Source organism: Bacillus rossius (assembly GCF_032445375.1).
Source record: "Bacillus rossius redtenbacheri isolate Brsri chromosome 4 unlocalized genomic scaffold, Brsri_v3 Brsri_v3_scf4_2, whole genome shotgun sequence".
In the NCBI taxonomy this organism is placed as follows: domain Eukaryota; kingdom Metazoa; phylum Arthropoda; class Insecta; order Phasmatodea; family Bacillidae; genus Bacillus; species Bacillus rossius.
The window spans coordinates 10,753,487-10,774,996 of NW_026962011.1; the positions used below are offsets into that span (position 1 = coordinate 10,753,487).

The 21,510-nt window shown below is 41.6% G+C and overlaps 1 protein-coding gene across 2 annotated transcripts in view; it reads left to right on the forward strand.

Moving 5' to 3' along the window:
- The window catches only part of LOC134542286 (organic cation transporter protein-like), a 63,990-nt gene extending 54,133 nt beyond the window's left edge, over window positions 1-9,857 (forward strand). For both annotated transcript variants that reach the window (XM_063386432.1, XM_063386430.1), the window contains exons 9-11: window positions 1,179-1,393; window positions 2,912-3,093; window positions 9,467-9,857. In XM_063386432.1, the coding sequence (XP_063242502.1) occupies window positions 1,179-1,393; window positions 2,912-3,093; window positions 9,467-9,676 (607 nt within the window). In that variant the 3' untranslated portion in view covers window positions 9,677-9,857. The remainder of the gene's footprint in view (window positions 1-1,178; window positions 1,394-2,911; window positions 3,094-9,466) is intronic.
- The last annotated feature ends 11,653 nt before the right edge of the window (window positions 9,858-21,510 follow it).

The window sequence follows — 21,510 nt, forward strand, 5'->3', positions numbered from 1 at the left end:
ATCTATTTTGAACGACTTCTGTAGATGACTTCTTAGGACAAAAAAAAAACGCTTAAACTGTAAGCAGAAGACGTGATTATGTTTTGTCACGTGATTGGAGACTTTTGATAGGTTTTTTTTACAAAAAATCTATAAAAATGTTGTTATCCGCGAAATTTACGCGCGAGTTTTTATTTCAATTACGTCTTGTAGCTTGTGGATTCTATTTTATAATAAAATCCGAAACGATAACACTTCTCTTAGAGGTTCTGTTGGAAAGGTAGAGTATAATTGATCTGTATGCCCCTTCGCCACTCCTGAAAGTATTCCACGTGCTCCCGAGAGCAAATTTAATGTTTACCTTCTTTTATTTCTAAAGTCAGGTAAACGTGAACCTCTATATAGACGACAGATTGCACCTCGCATGTCTTACGCAGGGTTTATAAACTATGCAAGGAACACAACGTTGCAAAAAATGCAACGTCTAACCAACGCAAAAAAATCATGTTCGTTTATAAAGATCGAAATTTGAAATACGTCACCACCCCTACAGCTTGAAACTGTAAAACAGTAGAAAACAAACTCCTCCCACTGGCATATTTTAATAATTAGATGTACAAGTTATGATATATTTCACTGTGTGAAAGTATGTATAATAAAAACAGCATCGTGACAACTTCTGCGTCTTTAAAATATGTATTTCAAAGCACTTCACTTCGTACATGGATGAAACTCAAGCCAAAACGCCAGAAGTTGAAAGTTGGTCGAAGTTTGCGTTGCATGTTTGCAGCTTTCCCGTGTTAAAAACTAGTGTTTTGAAAACTTGGTTTGTGAACTATTATCGTGTTTTTTTCTTCTTTTTTCTTTTCTTCTTTCTTTATTTCGTGTCTTTTTTTCTTCTTTCTTTCGTGTCTTTTTCTTCTTTCTTTCGTGTCTTTTTCTTCTTTCTTTCGTGTCTTTTTTCTTCTTTCTTTCGTGTCTTTTTCTTCTTTCTTTCGTGTCTTTTTCTTCTTTCTTTCGTGTCTTTTTTCTTCTTTCTTTCGTGTCTTTTTTCTTCTTTCTTTCGTGTCTTTTTCTTCTTTCTTTCGTGTCTTTTTCTTCTTTTTTTCTTTCGTGTCTTTTTCTTCTTTTTTTCTTTCGTTGTCTCTGTGGCGTAGTTGATAAGCGCGGTTGATAAGCCCTGGGTGGACGTGCCGCAGGCTGGCCAACACGTTCGTGTTCTACGGGCTGACGCTGAACTCCGTGGCGGTGGGCGGCGACAAGTACGCCAGCTTCGTGATGGCCGCGCTGGCGGAGGTGCCCGGCTACGTGGCGGCCATCTTCGTGATGCGGGGCCTGGGCAGGCGCGTGGGGCTGGCCGCGTCCCTCTGCGGCAGCGGCGCGGCCGTCCTCGCCGCCTGCTTCGTGCCCGCAGGCGAGCCAACACACCCGCCCCACTCGCCCCTCTCGCCCCTCTCGCCCCTCTCGCCCCACTCGCCCCACTCGCCCCACTCGCCCCACTCGCCCCACTCGCCCCACTCGCCCCACTCGCCCCACTCGCCCCACTCGCCCCACTCGCCCCACTCGCCCCACCCGCCCCACCCGCCCCACCCGCTGTCAGCAGGAAGGGTCGGCTAAATATCCTCGCGTCACTTTCAACTGGACGTGTGGCGGTTCAACTCAGAGCTACTCTGAAGACTTGCCCGAAGAAATATGACGTGACTTAGATTACTACATGCAAAAATATAAATAAAAGTTTGTTTTTTTATAGTTGTGACTATTCTTCCAGAATAGCAGCGATGCGGTTATACTCAAATCTCTATTGTTGAAGCTACAAATCACATTCAAATGTGTTGTTTCAAATTATAACTAACAAACAGCAGTAAACCATTTAAATTACGGCTAATCAAAGTTTAAAAAAAAGTATCTAATGAGGGATTTACTTTATACATATTGGTTACATATACACACTCATTGCGCTACCTGTTAAAATTTAATCCTATAAACTATGTTTGACTAGCACTATCAATGATGGCAAAACTGGCTATCATTTTGTCCATTGGCAATAACTTGCACAAATAAATATGGTTGCGCCCAGATGTGTTTGCGCATGTTTATTCATAAATTATTTCGCAAGTTGTTGCTAAAAAAAACTGCACCAATACATTTTAGTACGGGAATGTGTTAACAACGCGGCTTAAGCAAGGACTAGGTTGCCGCGGTAGGCAGTTCAAATAGCTGGAATATGTTGATTGGTTGTGACTGCCAAAATCACCGTTTGATCGGGGGGGGGGGGGTAAGAGGTAATACGGGGGAATATAAATCCCCCCCCCCCATGAAGCCCCCCAAAAGTATATATTTTTTCACCAACAAATATCAATAATTTGAGAGCAAACAGCACGGAAAATCAATTCCTTCCCCCCCTCCCCCCAAACGAAGTAAAATTCTGTTTACGCTCTTGGCCAAGATTACGGCATTCCCTCTCCACTCCCTATGACGGGGTGTACGGCTGCGCAGAAGAAGCTATTTTATGTGCGAGCCGCCCTCGGTGCATTTGGCTCCAACTTAGGTTTCAGGGTTCGAATCCCTATTAAGTAATGAATGTGTGTGGCGTTCCTTATTGTAAGATTACGTAAAGTCTGTAAGCCCCCTTCTTCTCCTCCTCCAATTACAGGAAAAAAAATATACGTTCAGCATTGAACGCCCTAAAAAAAAACCTTCAAATCAAACGTTTATTAATATTTTTATTTATTTCCAAGTACGTAGCTATATAAGTTGTTTTATTGTAGCTATCTGTGAGGCAACACAGTTATAAAGGCAACTAGCAATAACATGAAAACATGTTGTAAAATCTATATTAGAGGACTATTGAAGAAAATTGAATATAGTGTTGGTACATGTTAATATGTTTTGACCTACGCGAACATCGCCGTGGACTGTGCTGTGTCGGCAGACCTGCAGGCTGTGCGCACGGCGTGTTTCATGACGAGCAAGCTGCTGATAACGCTGTCCTTCACCGTGCTGTACGTCCACACCGCCGAGATGTTCCCCACGCCGCTCAGGCACTCCGCCATCAGCGCCGGCTGCATGGTCGGCCGGTTCGGCTCCATGGTGGCGCCCCAGACGCCGCTGCTGGTGAGAACTGCCTGCCCTTCCGCTAGCCGGACAAACTCCAAGGCCCTCATACAGTGGATGGTCACGCAGTTACATCTACGTGTAAGCCAGGGGCGTAGGCAGGGGGGAGTTTTAGGGGTTCAAACCCCCCCCCCCTTAGCACCAAATCTTTCATTAATTTCTTATTCATCACTCAAACAAATTTCATATTAAAATTAATAAAATTTTTACCATTACAATATTTAAATTTTAGTATCGAAAACTGCTAAAATAGCACTATTTTACACCTTAAAATCCAACTTTTCCCGGGGCAGGACCCCCGGACCCCCCCGCTTTAATACGGGCTTGGGCGGGGGGGAGGGGCATGCTTTTTAACACCCCCCATACACAAATCCTGGTTACGCCACTGCGTGTAACAATAACACGTATTTGCACGGTAATACAAATACTGCTATCAATTCGGGTTTTTGACATTAATTTAGGTTATATTATGTGTGCATACAAGTGCCAACGTGATAAATACAAAGACTGTTTGAACTAAGTAGATTACTTACACATTGTCTGAAAACATGAAAAACTACCGCAAAATCAATTAAGACTTGTTGCTGGTATTAGTTATTACACGTAGGGATGCATAAAAAATGTGATGTTTAATCAAGATAAGTCAATTAACTATAATCTAATTAATTTTTTTTTGTGAATGATAGCCCTGCCATATCTTATCGTGAGCCGAGTTAACATTGCCTTCTCAAATTGTGGGTTGAAGTCGTGTCTGTATAGAATTTTCAATACTGGACGTCTCAGTATGTCTTGTTTATGTCATTACGAGAGAGTTTTATAACTCAGTCCTTGGCGTTGGCAACTCTCATAACTGCCCTTCATAATGGCCTCTACTAAACATTTTGGAATGCCGAGTTTTGATAAACACTTCACAAAAGTGGTCTTAGCACATATACCGAAAAAACCTAATACAAAGCACGCTTATCCGTCTTAAATGCCAGGAGAGTTTTTACACTATAATATCGTTATCATTAATTTATTTGACAATGTTATAGTGAGTAACTTCAGTGCTGTATGGCGCATGGATAAGTACGGCCCGTCTCGGACTGTAGTACCATCTAATATAGACACTTTGTAATCCACTTATGATATTCGTATCAAAAACCGAATAAAATTCAACATAGCTTGTCTTACATTTTTCAACTTTATAAAAAATAATAAGATTCATACTTTTACGATCTTTTAAAAATAAATTAAGTACTCAAAAGTATAAAAATGAGCAGGAATGCTCTATAACACACAATGACAAAGCCAAAACTTTGTTTTTGGGGGAGGATTTCTTCTTCAGTCGAAAAATTCCGAATTAGCAGGCTTTATTTACAATGTTTATTAATAACATTTTAAGTTCCTTAAAAACCTTTACCTATTATTCAAGATAGTAGTACATAATAGTTCCTCCGGGCACAGGCGCCAGGCGCTAGAGCCGTGCGTACGCCCACCATATTAGAGGACCTTGACCTTGACACCGGCGGCCATTGAATCCGCCATATTGGATCCGCCATCTTTAAATCGAGCGCCCCACTCACTCATGATGAAATTTTTGTTACGGCCGCCATATTGATCTTTTTCTGTTCAGCTGGAGGCCGCCATCTTAGATACCGACACTTTGTTTCTGCTGTTTGTTCCTAGAGAGCGCCAGCGTCGCTCGGTCTCATCACATAAGTTCGATGTTCTATTACCTACCAGAGCTATTATTATCATCCTTATCGGCATATTAAATTCAATTTTTTATGCAAAATATATTAGAAGCGCTGTGATTCGAACCATTGCAGTTCTGATCTTTAGGTTGGAAAACATACGCCTTTAACCGCATGGCCATCGATACATTTACCAGACTGAGAATTAAATAAGGTATATATATATAAATGACATGCATATTAGGACTTTTTTAACTTTAAGTAATAATACCACTACCTGTTATAGACAGAACCACCATCTGTATTAATTCACAACTATTGCAATTCGCGTTACGGCCACCATCTTGAAAATCCGTAATTTTAATTCTAGAAATTCCGAAAAAATTCCAATAAAATATTTAAAAAATTGCATAGTTACTTCAAATGTTAAGTTACTTAATTGTTTTCGGTCCTCAGATAGATTTCAGGCGAGAGTAAACCAGTAATTTATTAATGTATTTAAATAATCCTCAATAAATGTAATAAAAACGTCTTGCACCACACCCGACATTTTGAATTATGTCACCATTGTATCAATTATCGTTACGGCCGCCATTTTGAACATCTTTATTTTACTATCTGATTTGAATGAAAAAAAGCTCATAATTCAATAAAAATAACTTATTAATATACTAATTGATTAGATCGATTCACATCCTTGGTTCTAAACCGGAAAGAGCAAAAATAAAAAACAACAAATACTCCCTCCATGGAAGCTAACTACAGACTGACCTCCCACCAAAAATACCGAGGTATATATCGTCAGATGGTACAACATCATGTCCGCCATCTTGTCTTCGTCCGCTGGAGGCCGCAATCTTGTGTTCGTCTGCTAGAGTGCGCTGATGCCATGTTAGTATAGTTTCTTGTTCACCATACCTTTGACTTCGACTGTTGGCATTCAACTTTGACCTTGACCTTGAACTTTGACCTTGATATTGAACATTGACCTTGACCTATAACTTTGACATACAACCTTGAACTTTAACCTTGACCTTGAACTTTGTCCTTGTCCTTGACAACCATCTTAGATCCTCCATTTTGTGTTCAGTACTCGCTATCAGGAACGATAGTTAACATATAATACCTGCTAGAGGACATTTCCACCATCTTGTTTTCATCTGCTGGAGGACTCCATCTTGTGTGTGTGTGTGTACTTGTCTGATAAAGTCCACGACCATCATACTTGGTTAAGTTTTACCTGCTAGAGTGCAGTAATCATTTATTATTACTGTGACACCCGCCATCTTATCATTTAGGTGCCATCTTGGTAATTTGTAATTTTTATGCTAGAAATTCAGGAAAAAAATTCCTAAATTCATTAAATAAATTTGAAATTAATATACTGATTTAATTGATCGAATCCTGCCCATGGTTCGTACCCTGGACGATACAAAAAAAATTAATTTTGTATAAAATAATAACATCAATAAATCATGTTCAAAATCCTAAAAGAGGCTTAAAATCATCTACTACCATCATCCTATAAGCCATTTCAACAGCCGTCTTGGATATTTGTATTTATTGACTTACAAAATCGGGAATAATACCAAAATTCACCGAAAAAATAACTCATTAATTTACTATTGATTCAATGGATTCCTGTCGTCGGTTTGTTTCTTAACAAGTGACAAGTGACAAATGTAACTAAATATTAAATAAATTTTATATTTTGGTTTCCATTACCTTTCGCGGAGTTAATTAATAATTCACTCTACGAAAAAAAAAAAATCAAGACGTTATACGACAATGTTCGACAATTTAATACGTCGCCGATAAGCCTAACATGAAAGTCTAGTTTTTCGATACTTAGAATAACCTCTAAAACGTTCATGTACAAAGCCATACATACATAGGCCTATAGACTAAACGTCTTCTGATCACGAGACCGGGTTATAAACATTGTCAGTCGTATAGACCAGTTATTTCCAAATGTCACGACTTTCTTCATCGACAGCTAATTATATTCAATTAAACCAACATAACATGTTTTACGCTTACAAAAGGACCAAGAATCCCATCAAAAAGGCAGCACATTTTGGAAACACAATCAAAATGGCAGCACATTTTGGAAGCACAATCAAAAAGGCAGCACATTGGAAAGCACAATCAAAATGGCAATACATTTTGGAACAACCATCTACAAAAAGGCAGCACATTTTGGAACCACCATCAACAAAAAGGCAGCACATTTGGAAGCACCGTCAACAAAAAGGAAGCACATTTTGGAAGCACCGTCAACGAAAAGGCAGCACATTTGGAAGCACCGCCAACGAAAAGGCAGCACATTTGGAAGCACCGACAACGAAAAAGCAGCACCATCAACGAAAAGGCAGCACATTTGTCATTGGCTCCTACAGTCATTGGCTCCAACTGTCTTTTGTCTCATCAGCTCCAAATATATTTGGCTAAAATTCTACGAGTCTAAGAGACTATGAGGCCACAAGGCTACGAGTCTAAAAGGATCTAGCTGGTAACGAGTTATACATGGCTACGAAACTTCATGTCTCTAACTGACTACAATAGCACCATTCAGTGGACTAAGTGACTACGAATCTTCAAGTTTTCGTGACTGCGAAGCTACAGAGCTACGAAGCCCCTAGAACACGAGTTTACGTGACTGCAAGGATACAGGACTACAAGTCTGCATGAGTACTTGACTACGAAGCAATTCGTCTACAAGGCTCCTATTGCCGCATCTGTCTTCGTCGGAATTTTCTCTTTTGCTCCAACTACTCCAGCAGCATTATGTTATAAGATTACATGACTACTTGTTTACGTAGCTACAAGTCTACGAGGCTACTTGGATATGTAGCTACAATTCTACGAGGTCCCAATACATCATGACTACGCGACTACGAGCCATGAGGTTACTGATTCCTGTTTTCAATGGTTTCCTGAGATCTTTCCAAGTAATGGGATGGATCCATACTTGATTAGGGTCTACACACCCTACATAGATTCTGCTCTTGAGGTGTCCTCGATGTTCTCGATCGCTAACGCGTATGGGTTGTATATATTGGCCGGTCCTGAGCCTGCTGCCGGTGCGAGGCGCCGACTGCCATTTTGGGTTTTTGACGTCATGGCAGCCATCTTTGATGACCTTGACCTTTTACCTCAGCAGCCATTTTAAAATATAACGTTACACTCCCCAACCATTGCACTTTTCGTTACGCCCGCCATATTGGACGTGTATGACGCCATTGTTGAAATTTTCGTTACGGTCACCATCTTAGATTTTGGAAAGTTGAATTTTTCGTTACGGCCGCCATCTGATGTAAAAATTCAAGGTCAATGTCAAAGGCAAAGGTCAAAGTCAATGTCATCCAAAATGGTCACCGTGACCTTAGCAATCCAATATGGTGGTTGGCACCTCGCACTTTGTTCAGGACCGGCCAACATACACAACTGTCTGCTCGTGAGGCGAGAGTCGTGGGTCCGATCCCAGCAATCCGACATGAGCTCCGGATCGGTATTCCAGAGGTTCGGGACCCTCAATGCATAAACTTGGAAGTCCCGTAGCTTTAAACTATGCACGTGTGTGTGGCGTAAACTTCTTATACAGAATGAGACTGAATTCGACCGAAAAACTTTGGCTACAGGTTCATCACGACAAAACAAGATGAAAATCTATTCTCCACTTATGGTCTGAAATGCTTCCGAAGGCTAGTGTTTTGTGTCCTTAGCAAAATTATTTCATTTAAATAATTGGAAGTAACACATCCATTTTACATATATTTTTGTGGCATTTTACTAAGCCCAATGATTTCAGTGAAATAATTTTCCTACATCCACAAAAATCGCTGATGGTTGTAGTATAACTTCAACCAATTAAACATCATCCAGATGCTCAGATCTGAATTTATATTTAAGTATTCAACTTTAAAACTTTCTCTTTTATTTACAATAAAATGTTTTTCAACTCCAATTTAAACTTATTTTGCCGTGATGAACCTGCAGACGAAGTTTTACACACTCACCCTGTAATATACAGCGTATCCATAAAAGACAGTCCCAGTTATAAATATTAATATTATCAACTGTAAGCATTGTAGAATTTTAGTTCAAGGTCACAATGAAGAGTAACTCAAACATTTGTAGATAAGTGCTTGCGCGAGAACTGCTTTTTTGTTTTCTTGCTTGCAGAGTCACCTAGCCTGTGTTGAAAGAATGGCTATTTCCCCAATTAGTAGAGGTTGAACCTGCAAACTTTATTTGGGAACAGGATGAAGCCTCTCCCCATTAAAATCTATTTTTACAAGAGTGGTTATCGTCGGAAATCTCTGGCCATTGGATTGGTCATAATGGTCGAGACGACAGAGTTATTTTTCGCTAGCATCCACTTTCAGCTGACACAACGCCTTTGGGGCTTTATAAAAGATCGTGTCTACGTTACGCCGCTACCTAATGATTTTCCAGAGTTAAAACACAGAATTGAAGAGGATATTGCTTCTATTACTCCGGACTTGTTAACCAAAGATTGGGAAGAATTTGACTTTAGGTTGGATGTGTGCCGTGTAACTAAAGGTGCACGTATTTAACATTAGTTTACCTTCAATTCGATGTATAGTTTGTTTTAAATAGTAATATGCCATTTAAACGGGGACGTTGATTCATGGACATGCTGCAGGTATAGTGTTTGGTTGTGATGGCCGCAGGCGCGGTACTCGGAGTCGCTGCCGCTGCTGCTGCTGGGCGCCGCCGCCGTGCTGGCGGGGGGCCTGGCGCTGCTGTTCCCGGAGACCCTGGGCGCCCTGCTGCCCGACACAGTCGCCCAGGCGGAGCGCGTGGGCCGCGGCGGGCCCGACAAGAGCCCCCTCGGCCGGACCGCGTCGCCAGACCAGGGTGCCGCCCTCTGCGGGCCGTGACTCCGGGGTGGGCCGCGGCGGGCCCGAGAAGAACCCCCTCAGCCGTGACTTGCCTCGCACATCAACCACTCTAATGACGATTCAATAAGGATTATGATGATCTGAATCGATATTTAAGTATATTTAAGTATTTATATACCTATGTCGGATTAAATTACAAGCTCATTCTGCTTAACACCTATTTTCTTGCTACCATTTCTCTTTCTTATAAATTGCTACGACCTTTGTTTGATTTCATTTTGTTTTCAGGACTCTGCATAACGCCCCAAAATTCCCTAACGTCCACGAACAATTCTTTAGCCATATACTTACTCTGTGGAAAAATCTACAGCCGACTTAAATTTTATAATTAGTCGCCGCATCGGTCGTTTAAAGGCTAGATTTCCGTTGCGTTGCAGTGTGTTCAAATGATCTCCGCTTCGTATTTATTCATATAGTTATGAAAATAACTGATAGCATAGCATAATACAAATAAAAATATTGATTTATTTTTATTATAAGATTAAATTAAATATTAATAAATGTTTAGTGAACCCTTAAACATAGGCAGTAAGTTAATCCTATTTATATCGCTATTGCGGCTCATGAAGCCACACATTATATTTGTAAATAAATGGATTTCAATTGCTATTCATTAAATAACTTGACTATTTACGGGATAAAAATACTAAATTTTAAATTTAATATATGGTCTACGTTCAGTCCAGAATTCATAAAAAATGATTGGAATATTAAAGACGTAATTCAGTAACAAATATTCAAGCTCACAAACTTTCGCATTCACATAACAGTTCTTTCAATGATTTTTGCAATGATGATACGCCCCTCGTGCCCTAAAATTATCTTATTTCAATTTAATATAAAAAGGCCTAGGAAACAGCTGGGGAAAATAATAAAGAAAAATAAAGTTATTGACCAGAGGTGGCACGAGGTGGAGAACAAGACAATTTGGAACTCCCTGCACACAAGCAACTTGGGAGCTAGTGGATTGTTAAATAGAATAAGGTATATGATAAATAAATACACTACATAAGTAGCTTGGTCTATAGGTTCCCTGTTTTATTTAAAAAGATTTAAATGTATATTTTGTTTTGGTTTAACAATAACATGGTATACACAATATATTAAAGTTATTAAAGGAGGCCGTCCCCATATTATTTAAAGAATATTATTTATACAATACTTTTGACAACAAAAATTACAAACAGAAATTTGAAGTATCTCTCCTGACATATTATAGTTATTATTATAACTTCATATATTCGTATTGGTTAAGTTCTTTATGTCACTGCTCGCTGGTATATAATTTGTTTCGTTGGCGGCAGGGAGAAGTTATATTTTAAATATCACCTGGGACTTGAAGTCGGACGTCTGGTCGGGAGGTAAGCTCTTCTTAGGGGGAAAAGCAGCTGGAGGTCCTGCACAACATGATGGGTGTAATTTCGGCACCCAACTGTTGGACCCTGTCTGAAACACAAACCAAATTCCAAACGAATTTTACCTTCTTCCAGACAGTCAAACACAGTCGACGCGAAGGCCAACAAACTGGAATTCGGGGAGGAAAAAAGATCGAAGTAACTCACCAAACAGGGTGTCGCTCCAGGGCTCAGGAGATGTCTCGCGACGACATCCAAATGGTGCGAACCGAGAATAGCGCGGATGACGCGACCGAAATCATCGATAAGTGAAATAAAAAGAATTAATAAAATTTTAACTAAGACATTACTTGTTCTAAATGTTCCTAATGTCTGGCTACTGAATTTTTAGCTGGGATAACATCCCTTAAGACCGCTGACTACATAGATATCTTATGAACACGATTTCGCCGTCGCCGCGAAAAGCCTCTTAGCACAGAGGACGCCGAGAAGACGTGGTAAGTAGCCGAGGTCAGAGTACTAAGTGCCGGCGATGGCAGACAAAGCTCCTAATTAAAAAGGGTGGTAGGCCCTAGGGAAAAAGAGGGGGAAGGTTCGGCTCTGGACCGAACATATCCGGAGGTGCCCGGAGTGGTCGTAGCCACGACTTCGGTTGTTTGCGCCAAAGGGCGACTGCTGCGGTCTCTACCGGCAGGTACAGAAAGTAACATACAATCGACTATTACAGGCCGCGAGGAGGAAGCATAGGGCCTTATGGCGTAGCTGGTGGTGAACTCTGGTGGCCTAAAGGGGACATAAAGGGGGGGAGTTAGCAAGATCGCCCACAGGTGTCGCGGGCGTCAGCTCCACGAGATGGCGCCAAGAGAAGATGTTACAGTTTCTGCCGCTAGATGTCGTGGGTGGTCCATCCTTGCACACATATTTTTTATGGCAAGTCGTCCTTGGAGTCGGTCACTGCCTGGCGGGATCACGTCAGGTCAATAGTTCTGGGCTAAATTCTTAGAACCGAGGGGGGGGGGGTGGAGAGAGAGGGGAGGGTGGACAGAAAACGCCACCAGGCTGGGAACGGAGGTCCATGGGAGACTCGTTCGTGCCGAGACTAGCTAGTCTCAGCAGGCCTCTAAGAAATAGAGCTTGCAGGCCCGAAGCTGCTCTATGCGATTTTAGTCATGCAGGGAATTAATATTACAAACCCAGGACGTGCCTGCAAGCGAGAGAAATGTCATACGGGCTGCTAACGTCCACATTAGACTAGCAAAAGCTCAGACTGATCCTTGAGAAAAGGTGCCTCGCTCCACTGACCCAAAGTTTAACTACGTAGCGTACACTAGCCTAACAAAGTGTAAATCACCCCTTTAGTAACCAAATTATAATAAAATTAAAATTTCCAAAAATAATTTAAAATTATAATAACAAATTTAAAAAAACAGTGTCGAAATTCCTCATTTCCGGCACAATGGGGAAGTGTGTTTTTGCAAATGTCTCATCGCTGTCAGCCAAGTGTATTCTACTGCACTTGGCTCCAGCTGCACGTGACTCTAACTGAATTTGGCTCCAACTGGCCATATTCGAAAGAAAGTAATGTTCTTTCATGTATTTATTATTTATTTAAGTACGTGTGTAGATCAGTATTGTTAAACTGTGCTATGTGAGTATTGTTTTAGCTATGTAACTAAATGTTTCTGCTAGTGTAATGCTTTTCACACTTTAATTGGTCATGGGTAATTATTTGTCACTAATTATTATTAGATTAACTAAAGCCCACACCGCATTATAGTTACGAGCCCACCTGTGTGTAAATATGTTAAGTTCAACTACGAGGCGTGTATATTTCGCGTTCGAAGTGGTGCGTCCCCTGGCTCAACAAAGTAGCAATGAGCTAGGTCCTATTTGTATGTCATTTTGTCACTTTCACGTGCCAGATGCCTACCTCAGACTACACACGTCCATTTCGACAATTAGTTTAGTTTCATAACTACCTAATTACTCCACGCGCACATTTTTGTTATGTAACGCCAGTCTGCAGGTGGGGCGCGATCCCTCCAATACCCTTACACGCCTAATTCGATTAGCAGTGGCTCCTTGTTACCCCCTTCCCCTTTCCCAGCGCTTCCCATTGAGCGCAGAAATTCTCTGCATCTCTCGAGGGTTCGGCATGTGCCCAGAGCCCCGTATGCATGAAGTGGCCTCACTAGGACGCCATTGTTGTGGGAGCTTCGAGTGGTAAGTCTGGGATCCTGATGACGCGACACTTCTGAAAGCTACGAGGCCTTTCCAGAGCGAGACTTCAGAGGTATATCAGACGACTCCGGCCTCCGGCGGAAGAGTGCCAGAGGCTGGTGGCGACACCGGCGAGCGAGTGCGAGACTAATGAGTGACCCCTTGGCGAGTGGTAGCGGGCGACGAGCTCCAATGGGGAGAGTGAATTGTGGGAATTGAGGACTTAATTGATTAATATCTGGAAGGTATTGAAATGGTTCTAAGATAATTATTGGTGTGAATATTAGCTAATTAATACAATAGTAGTTAATTAATTTTAAATTAATTTAATTTCGAAATTGTTTCCCTACTTGTAACAATACACATGTACGTTTACATTTCCCAGTAACCATTAGATTGCGTAATACAACTTAGCATTTGATGCATATGCGAGAAAGAATCGTGATTTCAGTCATAATGGTGTCGAATATAATTTTATAAGGAAAACATCGTGTCCTTAAAAATTAGATGAATTGTTATAAACGTATTGAAAGAGCTTGTATAAATTTTCTTGAAGCAAACAGTCAGTATTTGATACCGGAAGAAGGAATTTAGGTCATCCACATGACACCGGAGCAGACATCAATTTAAATGGTACCTCAAACCCAGTAAGTACCCGAATCGATCGACTGACTCAGAATTAATGATTCAATAGTACTCTACCTCTTACTGTCTCTTCACTTACTTCGCATCAAACTATCCATAGTTAGAAAAGTCTTTTACTTCAACTCTCTGAGCTGTTATGTTTTCTAAAACATTAGCTTTATTTAAATACTGAAATTAATTTTTGATTTTTGCAGATAGTTGAGAGTAGTATACTTTGGGGGCGCCGAGATCTGGCTTCTGGCTGTGGATTGAAGATTGTCGGCGTCCGCCATCTTGGATTGTGACGTCACGGCGGCCATCTTGGATTCTGACGTCACGGCAGCCATCTTGGATAAGCGTAACGTGACACTTTTTCGTGTGTGCAGCCAGCGTAACGGGACACAGCGTAACGGGACACAGCATAACGGGACACAGCATAACGGGATACAGCGTAACGGGACATAACGTAACGGGACAAGTATATCACGGCGCCCATCTTGAATCCGCCATTTTGTATGACGTCATTGTGTGTTCTCGAAAATTCCGGTGATGTGTTTTCCGCCATTTTGAATTATGACGTCACCGTTGCAATTTTCGTTACGGCCGCCATCTTTAACTTTTTTATTTATTATCCGATTTTAACGATTTTTTTTTAAATTTATAAAAAAATTCACTTAATATAAATTTAATAAATTATTTATAAAAAAATTACATAAACGACACGGAGTTCGGAGTCCTCGGTTCGAACCCGACAGAGGCAAAAAAAAAATGGCGACCGATCCAACCCTCACAGTGGACGCAGGCAGACTGACCCCCACCACTTATGTCAATGCACATATACCATCAGGTAGTATGACATCATGTCCGCCATCTTGAAATTCGGACACCATCTTGAAAATCTTTATTTATTATCCGATTTTAATGAAAAAAATTCCAAAATTCATCAAAAAATTAACGTATTTGAATTCTGTTTGATTATATCGATGCACGTCCTTGGTTCGATTCCCGACGAGAGTAAACAGTCGATCCTTCCTCCATGAAAGCTACCTAGACTGATCTACCACCACCAATACCAAAGTATATACCGTCAACTGGTATGACATCATGTCCGCCATCTTGTCTTCATCTGCTGGAGACCGCCATCTTGTTTTCGTATGCTAGAGTGTGCCGATACCATGTAGTATAATTATCTGGTCACCACACCTTTGACCTTGACCTTGAAATTTGACCTTGACCTTGAAATTTGACCTTGAAATTTGACCTTGACCTTGAAATTTGACCTTGACCTTGAAATTTGACCTTGACCTTGAAATTTGACCTTGACCTTGAAATTTGACCTTGACCTTGAAATTTGACCTTGACCTTGAAATTTGACCTTGACCTTGAAATTTGACTTTGACCTTGAAATTTTACTTTGTCCTTGTCGACCATCATGGACCCGACATTTAATGTTCAGTACATGCTACCAGGAGCGACCAACTGCTGGAGTACGTCATCTTGTGTGTGTACTCATATTATAGAGTACATTTACATCTGGTTAATTTTATTTTAACCTGCTACAGTGCAGTAATCATTTATTACCGAGGTGCCCACCGCCATCTTGAAATTCGGACGCCATCTTGAAATCATGTAATAATGTAGCTAGAAAAGCGGGAAAAAATCCAAAATTCATCAAAGAAATCACTCATTAACTTACAAATCGAATCTATGGATCCCTGTCCACGGTTCGATTCTTGACCAGAGACAGTTGTAACTAATTATTAAATAAATGTTAGGTTCTGTTTTCCATTACCTTTCGCGGAGTTTATTAATCATTCACTCTACGAAAATCAACTCAAGTCAATATACCGGACCAACGAATTAAATCAGTGCCGATTAGCCTATTATGAAAGTCTAATTTTTCATTAATCTGAATAACATATAAGCCGTTCATGTACAAAGCCACACATATAGATCAATTGCCTTCAGTCCATGAGACCGAGTCATGTCATTATCAGACGTATAGGCTAGTCATTTCAGGACCACATGACCTTCGTAATCCATCGTGACATTTTTATACATTCTAAAGGACCAAGTAACCTTGTAAAATATTTTAGTAACACCAAGAGGTAATAAACTAGTAAATATTCAATCACTACATTTTGTACTACGCGCAATCAACAAAAAAGGAAGCACCAACAACGAAAAGACAGCACCACCAACGAAAAGGCAACACATTTGGAAGCACCGACTACGAAAAGACAGCACATTTGGAAGCACCGACAACGAAAAGGCAGCACATTTGGAAGCACCGATAACGAAAAGGCAGCACCGACAACGAAAAGGCAGCACCGACAACGAAAAGGCAGCACATTTGGAAGCACCGACAACGAAAAGGCAGCACCGACAACGAAAAGGCAGCACATTTGGAAGCACCGATAACGAAAAGGCAGCAGCGACAACGAAAAGGCAGCACATTTGGAAGCACCGACAACGAAAAGGCAGCACATTTGGAAGCACCGACAACGAAAAGGCAGCACCGACAACGAAAAGGCAGCACATTTGGAAGCACCGACAACGAAAAGGCAGCACCGACAACGAAAAGGCAGCACATTTGGAAGCACCGACAAAGAAAAGGCAGCACCGCCAACGAAAAGGAAGCACATTTGGAAGCACCGACAAAGAAAAGGCAGCACCGCCAACGAAAAGGAAGCACATTTGGAAGCACCGACAACGAAAAGGCAGCACCGCCAAAGAAAAGACAGCACATTTGGAAGCACCGACAACGAAAAGGAAGCACCATCAACGAAAAGGCCGCACCGCCAACGAAAAGGAAGCACATTTGGAAGCACCGGCAAAGAAAAGGCAGCACCGCCCACGAAAAGGAAGCACATTTGGAAGCACCGATAAAGAAAAGGCAGCACCGCCAACGAAAAGGAAGCACATTTGGAAGCACCGACAACGAAAAGGCAGCACCATCGACGAAAAGGAAGCACATTAATTTGTCATTGACTGCAATATTCATTGGTTCCAATATTCATTGGCTCCAATATTCATTGGCTCCAATATTCAATGGCTCCAATATTCATTGACTCCAATATTCATTGGCTCCATCAGTCATTGACACCTACAGTCTTTTGGTTCCAAAAGTCTTTTGGCCCCAAATATATTAGGCTAGAATTCTTCGAGTCTAAGAGACTATGAGACCACATGGCTACGAGTCTAAAATGATCTAGCTGGTTACGAGTTATACATGGCTTGCGAGGCTACAGAGCTACGAAGTTTCTAGTACACAGGTTTACATGACTGCGAGGATACAGGACTACAAGTCTGCAAGAGTACTTGACTACGAAGGTACTCGTCTACATGACTCCAGTTACCGCATCTGTCTTCGACAGAATTTTCTCTTTTGCTCCAACTGCTCCATCAGCATTATGTTATAAGATTACAAGGCCTCTTGCTTACGTAGCTTCAAGTCTACGAGCCTCCAATGCATCATGACTACGAGACTACGAGCCATGAGGTTACGAGTCTATGCGATTGCGAGTCTTCTAGGTTACGTGATCGCGAGGCTATAGGACTACGAAGCTTCCAGAACGCATGGTTACGAGACTGCGAGGCTACAATTCTACGAGGTCCCAAGACATCCTGGCTACGCGACTACGAGCCATGAGGTTACGAGACTACGTGACTACGAATCTTCAAGTTTACGAGACTGCGAGGCTACAGAGCTACGAAGCCTCTAGTACACAGGTTTACGTGACTGTGAGGATACAGGACTACCAGTCTGCATGAGTACTTGACTACGAAGCTACTCGTCTACAAGGCTACAATTACAGCATCTGTTTTCGTCAGAATTTTCTCTTTTGCTCCAACTGCACCACCAGCATTATGTTATAAGATTACAAGGCCGCTTGCTTATGTAGCTTCAAGTCTACGAGGATACTTGGATACGTAGCTTCAATTCTACGAGGTCCTATGACTTCATGACTACGCGACTTCGAGCCATGAGGTTACGAGATTACGTGACTACGAATCTTCATGTTTACGAGACTGTGAGGCTACAGAGCTACGAAGCCTCTAGAAAACGAGTTTACGTGACTGCGTGGATACAGGAATACAAGTTTGCATGAGTTCTTGACTACGAAGCTACTCGTCTACAAGGCTCCAATTGACACATCTGTCTTCGATGGAATTTTCTCTTTTGCTACATCTACGCCATCAGCATTATGTTATAAGATTACAAAGCTACTTGCTTACGTAGCTTCAAGTCTACGAGGCTCCAATACATCATGACTAAGAGACTACGAGCCATGAGGTTACGAGACTATGCGATTGCAAGTCTTCAAGGTTACGTCATCGCGAGGCTATAGGACTACGAAGCTTCCAGAACGCATGGTTACGAGAATGCATGACTAATTGGCCGCATGGCTACGAAACTTTATGTCTCTAACTAACTACAATAGCACTATTCAGTGGTGAGAGTTAATTTATTTCATGCAAAGGTACTTGCTGCAAGCAGTTCCGCTTTTCAACATCAGATGACGTCACGTTTTGCTTGCAGGTAAAATAATATTTATTTATTTTATGCGGGATGCGGGTTGTTCACTATCGATCGCATAAGAAGAATGGCATCGATAGTCTTCAAGGAGAAGGAAGTTCGTCCTTCTTGCTAGTGCTTCTCAGATTTCTCACGGTCCGCCATATTGGATTGCGACGTCACGGCTGCCATCTTGGATGGGTGTGACTTTGACCTTTGACCGAAACCGCAGGAATGATCGCAAGCACTCGGATTAATCATCAAAATATTGATAGTAATAATCAGGAGCACACGGAGAAAACCATCATAATATTGGCAAGAATAATCAGGAGCACACAGAGAAAAACGACACACGTTTTCTTTGATATCATAAAATTACAGAAAAAAATATTTAAAAATAAAAATAAATTAATAAAAAATTTAAAATAAAAACAAAAAATACATAAACAGATTCTGCTAGCTTGTAAACTTATCATTGTTGAGCAAAGATAGAGTTCTAGTACAAGCCAGAATTTTATGTATTTTTTGTTTTTATTTTAAATTTTTTATTAATTTATTTTTATTTTTAAATATTTTTTTCTGTAATTTTATGATATCAAAGAAAACGTGTGTCGTTTTTCTCTGTGTGCTCCTGATTATTCTTGCCAATATTATGATGGTTTTCTCCGTGTGCTCCTGATTATTACTATCAATATTTTGATGATTAATCCGAGTGCTTGCGATCATTCCTGCGGTTTCGGTCAAAGGTCAAAGTCACACCCATCCAAGATGGCAGCCGTGACGTCGCAATCCAATATGGCGGACCGTGAGAAATCTGAGAAGCACTAGCAGGAAGGACGAACTTCCTTCTCCTTGAAGACTATCGTTGCCATTCTTCTTATGCGATCGATAGTGAACAACCCGCATCCCGCATAAAATAAATAAATATTATTTTACCTGCAAGCAAAACGTGACGTCATCTGATGTTGAAAAGCGGAACTGCTTGCAGCAAGTACCTTTGCATGAAATAAATTAACTCTCACCACTGAATAGTGCTATTGTAGTCAGTTAGAGACATAAAGTTTCGTAGCCATGCGGCCAATTAGTCATGCATTCTCGTAACCATGCGTTCTGGAAGCTTCGTAGTCCTATAGCCTCGCGATGACGTAACCTTGAAGACTTGCAATCGCATAGTCTCGTAACCTCATGGCTCGTAGTCTCTTAGTCATGTTGTATTGGAGCCTCGTAGACTTGAAGCTACGTAAGCAAGTAGCTTTGTAATCTTATAACATAATGCTGATGGCGTAGATGTAGCAAAAGAGAAAATTCCATCGAAGACAGATGTGTCAATTGGAGCCTTGTAGACGAGTAGCTTCGTAGTCAAGAACTCATGCAAACTTGTATTCCTGTATCCACGCAGTCACGTAAACTCGTTTTCTAGAGGCTTCGTAGCTCTGTAGCCTCACAGTCTCGTAAACATGAAGATTCGTAGTCACGTAATCTCGTAACCTCATGGCTCGAAGTCGCGTAGTCATGAAGTCTTAGGACCTCGTAGAATTGAAGCTACGTATCCAAGTATCCTCGTAGACTTGAAGCTACATAAGCAAGCGGCCTTGTAATCTTATAACATAATGCTGGTGGTGCAGTTGGAGCAAAAGAGAAAATTCTGACGAAAACAGATGCTGTAATTGTAGCCTTGTAGACGAGTAGCTTCGTAGTCAAGTACTCATGCAGACTGGTAGTCCTGTATCCTCACAGTCACGTAAACCTGTGTACTAGAGGCTTCGTAGCTCTGTAGCCTCGCAGTCTCGTAAACTTGAAGATTCGTAGTCACGTAGTCTCGTAACCTCATGGCTCGTAGTCGCGTAGCCAGGATGTCTTGGGACCTCGTAGAATTGTAGCCTCGCAGTCTCGTAACCATGCGTTCTGGAAGCTTCGTAGTCCTATAGCCTCGCGATCACGTAACCTAGAAGACTCGCAATCGCATAGACTCGTAACCTCATGGCTCGTAGTCTCGTAGTCATGATGCATTGGAGGCTCGTAGACTTGAAGCTACGTAAGCAAGAGGCCTTGTAATCTTATAACATAATGCTGATGGAGCAGTTGGAGCAAAAGAGAAAATTCTGTCGAAGACAGATGCGGTAACTGGAGTCATGTAGACGAGTACCTTCGTAGTCAAGTACTCTTGCAGACTTGTAGTCCTGTATCCTCGCAGTCATGTAAACCTGTGTACTAGAAACTTCGTAGCTCTGTAGCCTCGCAAGCCATGTATAACTCGTAACCAGCTAGATCATTTTAGACTCGTAGCCATGTGGTCTCATAGTCTCTTAGACTCGAAGAATTCTAGCCTAATATATTTGGGGCCAAAAGACTTTTGGAACCAAAAGACTGTTGGTGTCAATGACTGATGGAGCCAATGAATATTGGAGTCAATGAATATTGGAGCCATTGAATATTGGAGCCAATGAATATTGGAGCCAATGAATATTGCAGTCAATGACAAATTAATGTGCTTCCTTTTCGTCGATGGTGCTGCCTTTTCGTTGTCGGTGCTTCCAAATGTGCTTCCTTTTCGTTGGCGGTGCTGCCTTTTCTTTATCGGTGCTTCCAAATGTGCTTCCTTTTCGTGGGCGGTGCTGCCTTTTCTTTGCCGGTGCTTCCAAATGTGCTTCCTTTTCGTTGGCGGTGCGGCCTTTTCGTTGATGGTGCTTCCTTTTCGTTGTCGGTGCTTCCAAATGTGCTGTCTTTTCTTTGGCGGTGCTGCCTTTTCGTTGTCGGTGCTTCCAAATGTGCTTCCTTTTCGTTGGCGGTGCTGCCTTTTCTTTGTCGGTGCTTCCAAATGTGCTTCCTTTTCGTTGGCGGTGTTGCCTTTTCTTTGTCGGTGCTTCCAAATGTGCTGCCTTTTCGTTGTCGGTGCTGCCTTTTCGTTGTCGGTGCTTCCAAATGTGCTGCCTTTTCGTTGTCGGTGCTGCCTTTTCGTTGTCGGTGCTTCCAAATGTGCTGCCTTTTCGTTGTCGGTGCTTCCAAATGTGCTGCCTTTTCGTTGTCGGTGCTTCCAAATGTGCTGCCTTTTCGTTGTCGGTGCTTCCAAATGTGCTGCCTTTTCGTTGTCGCTG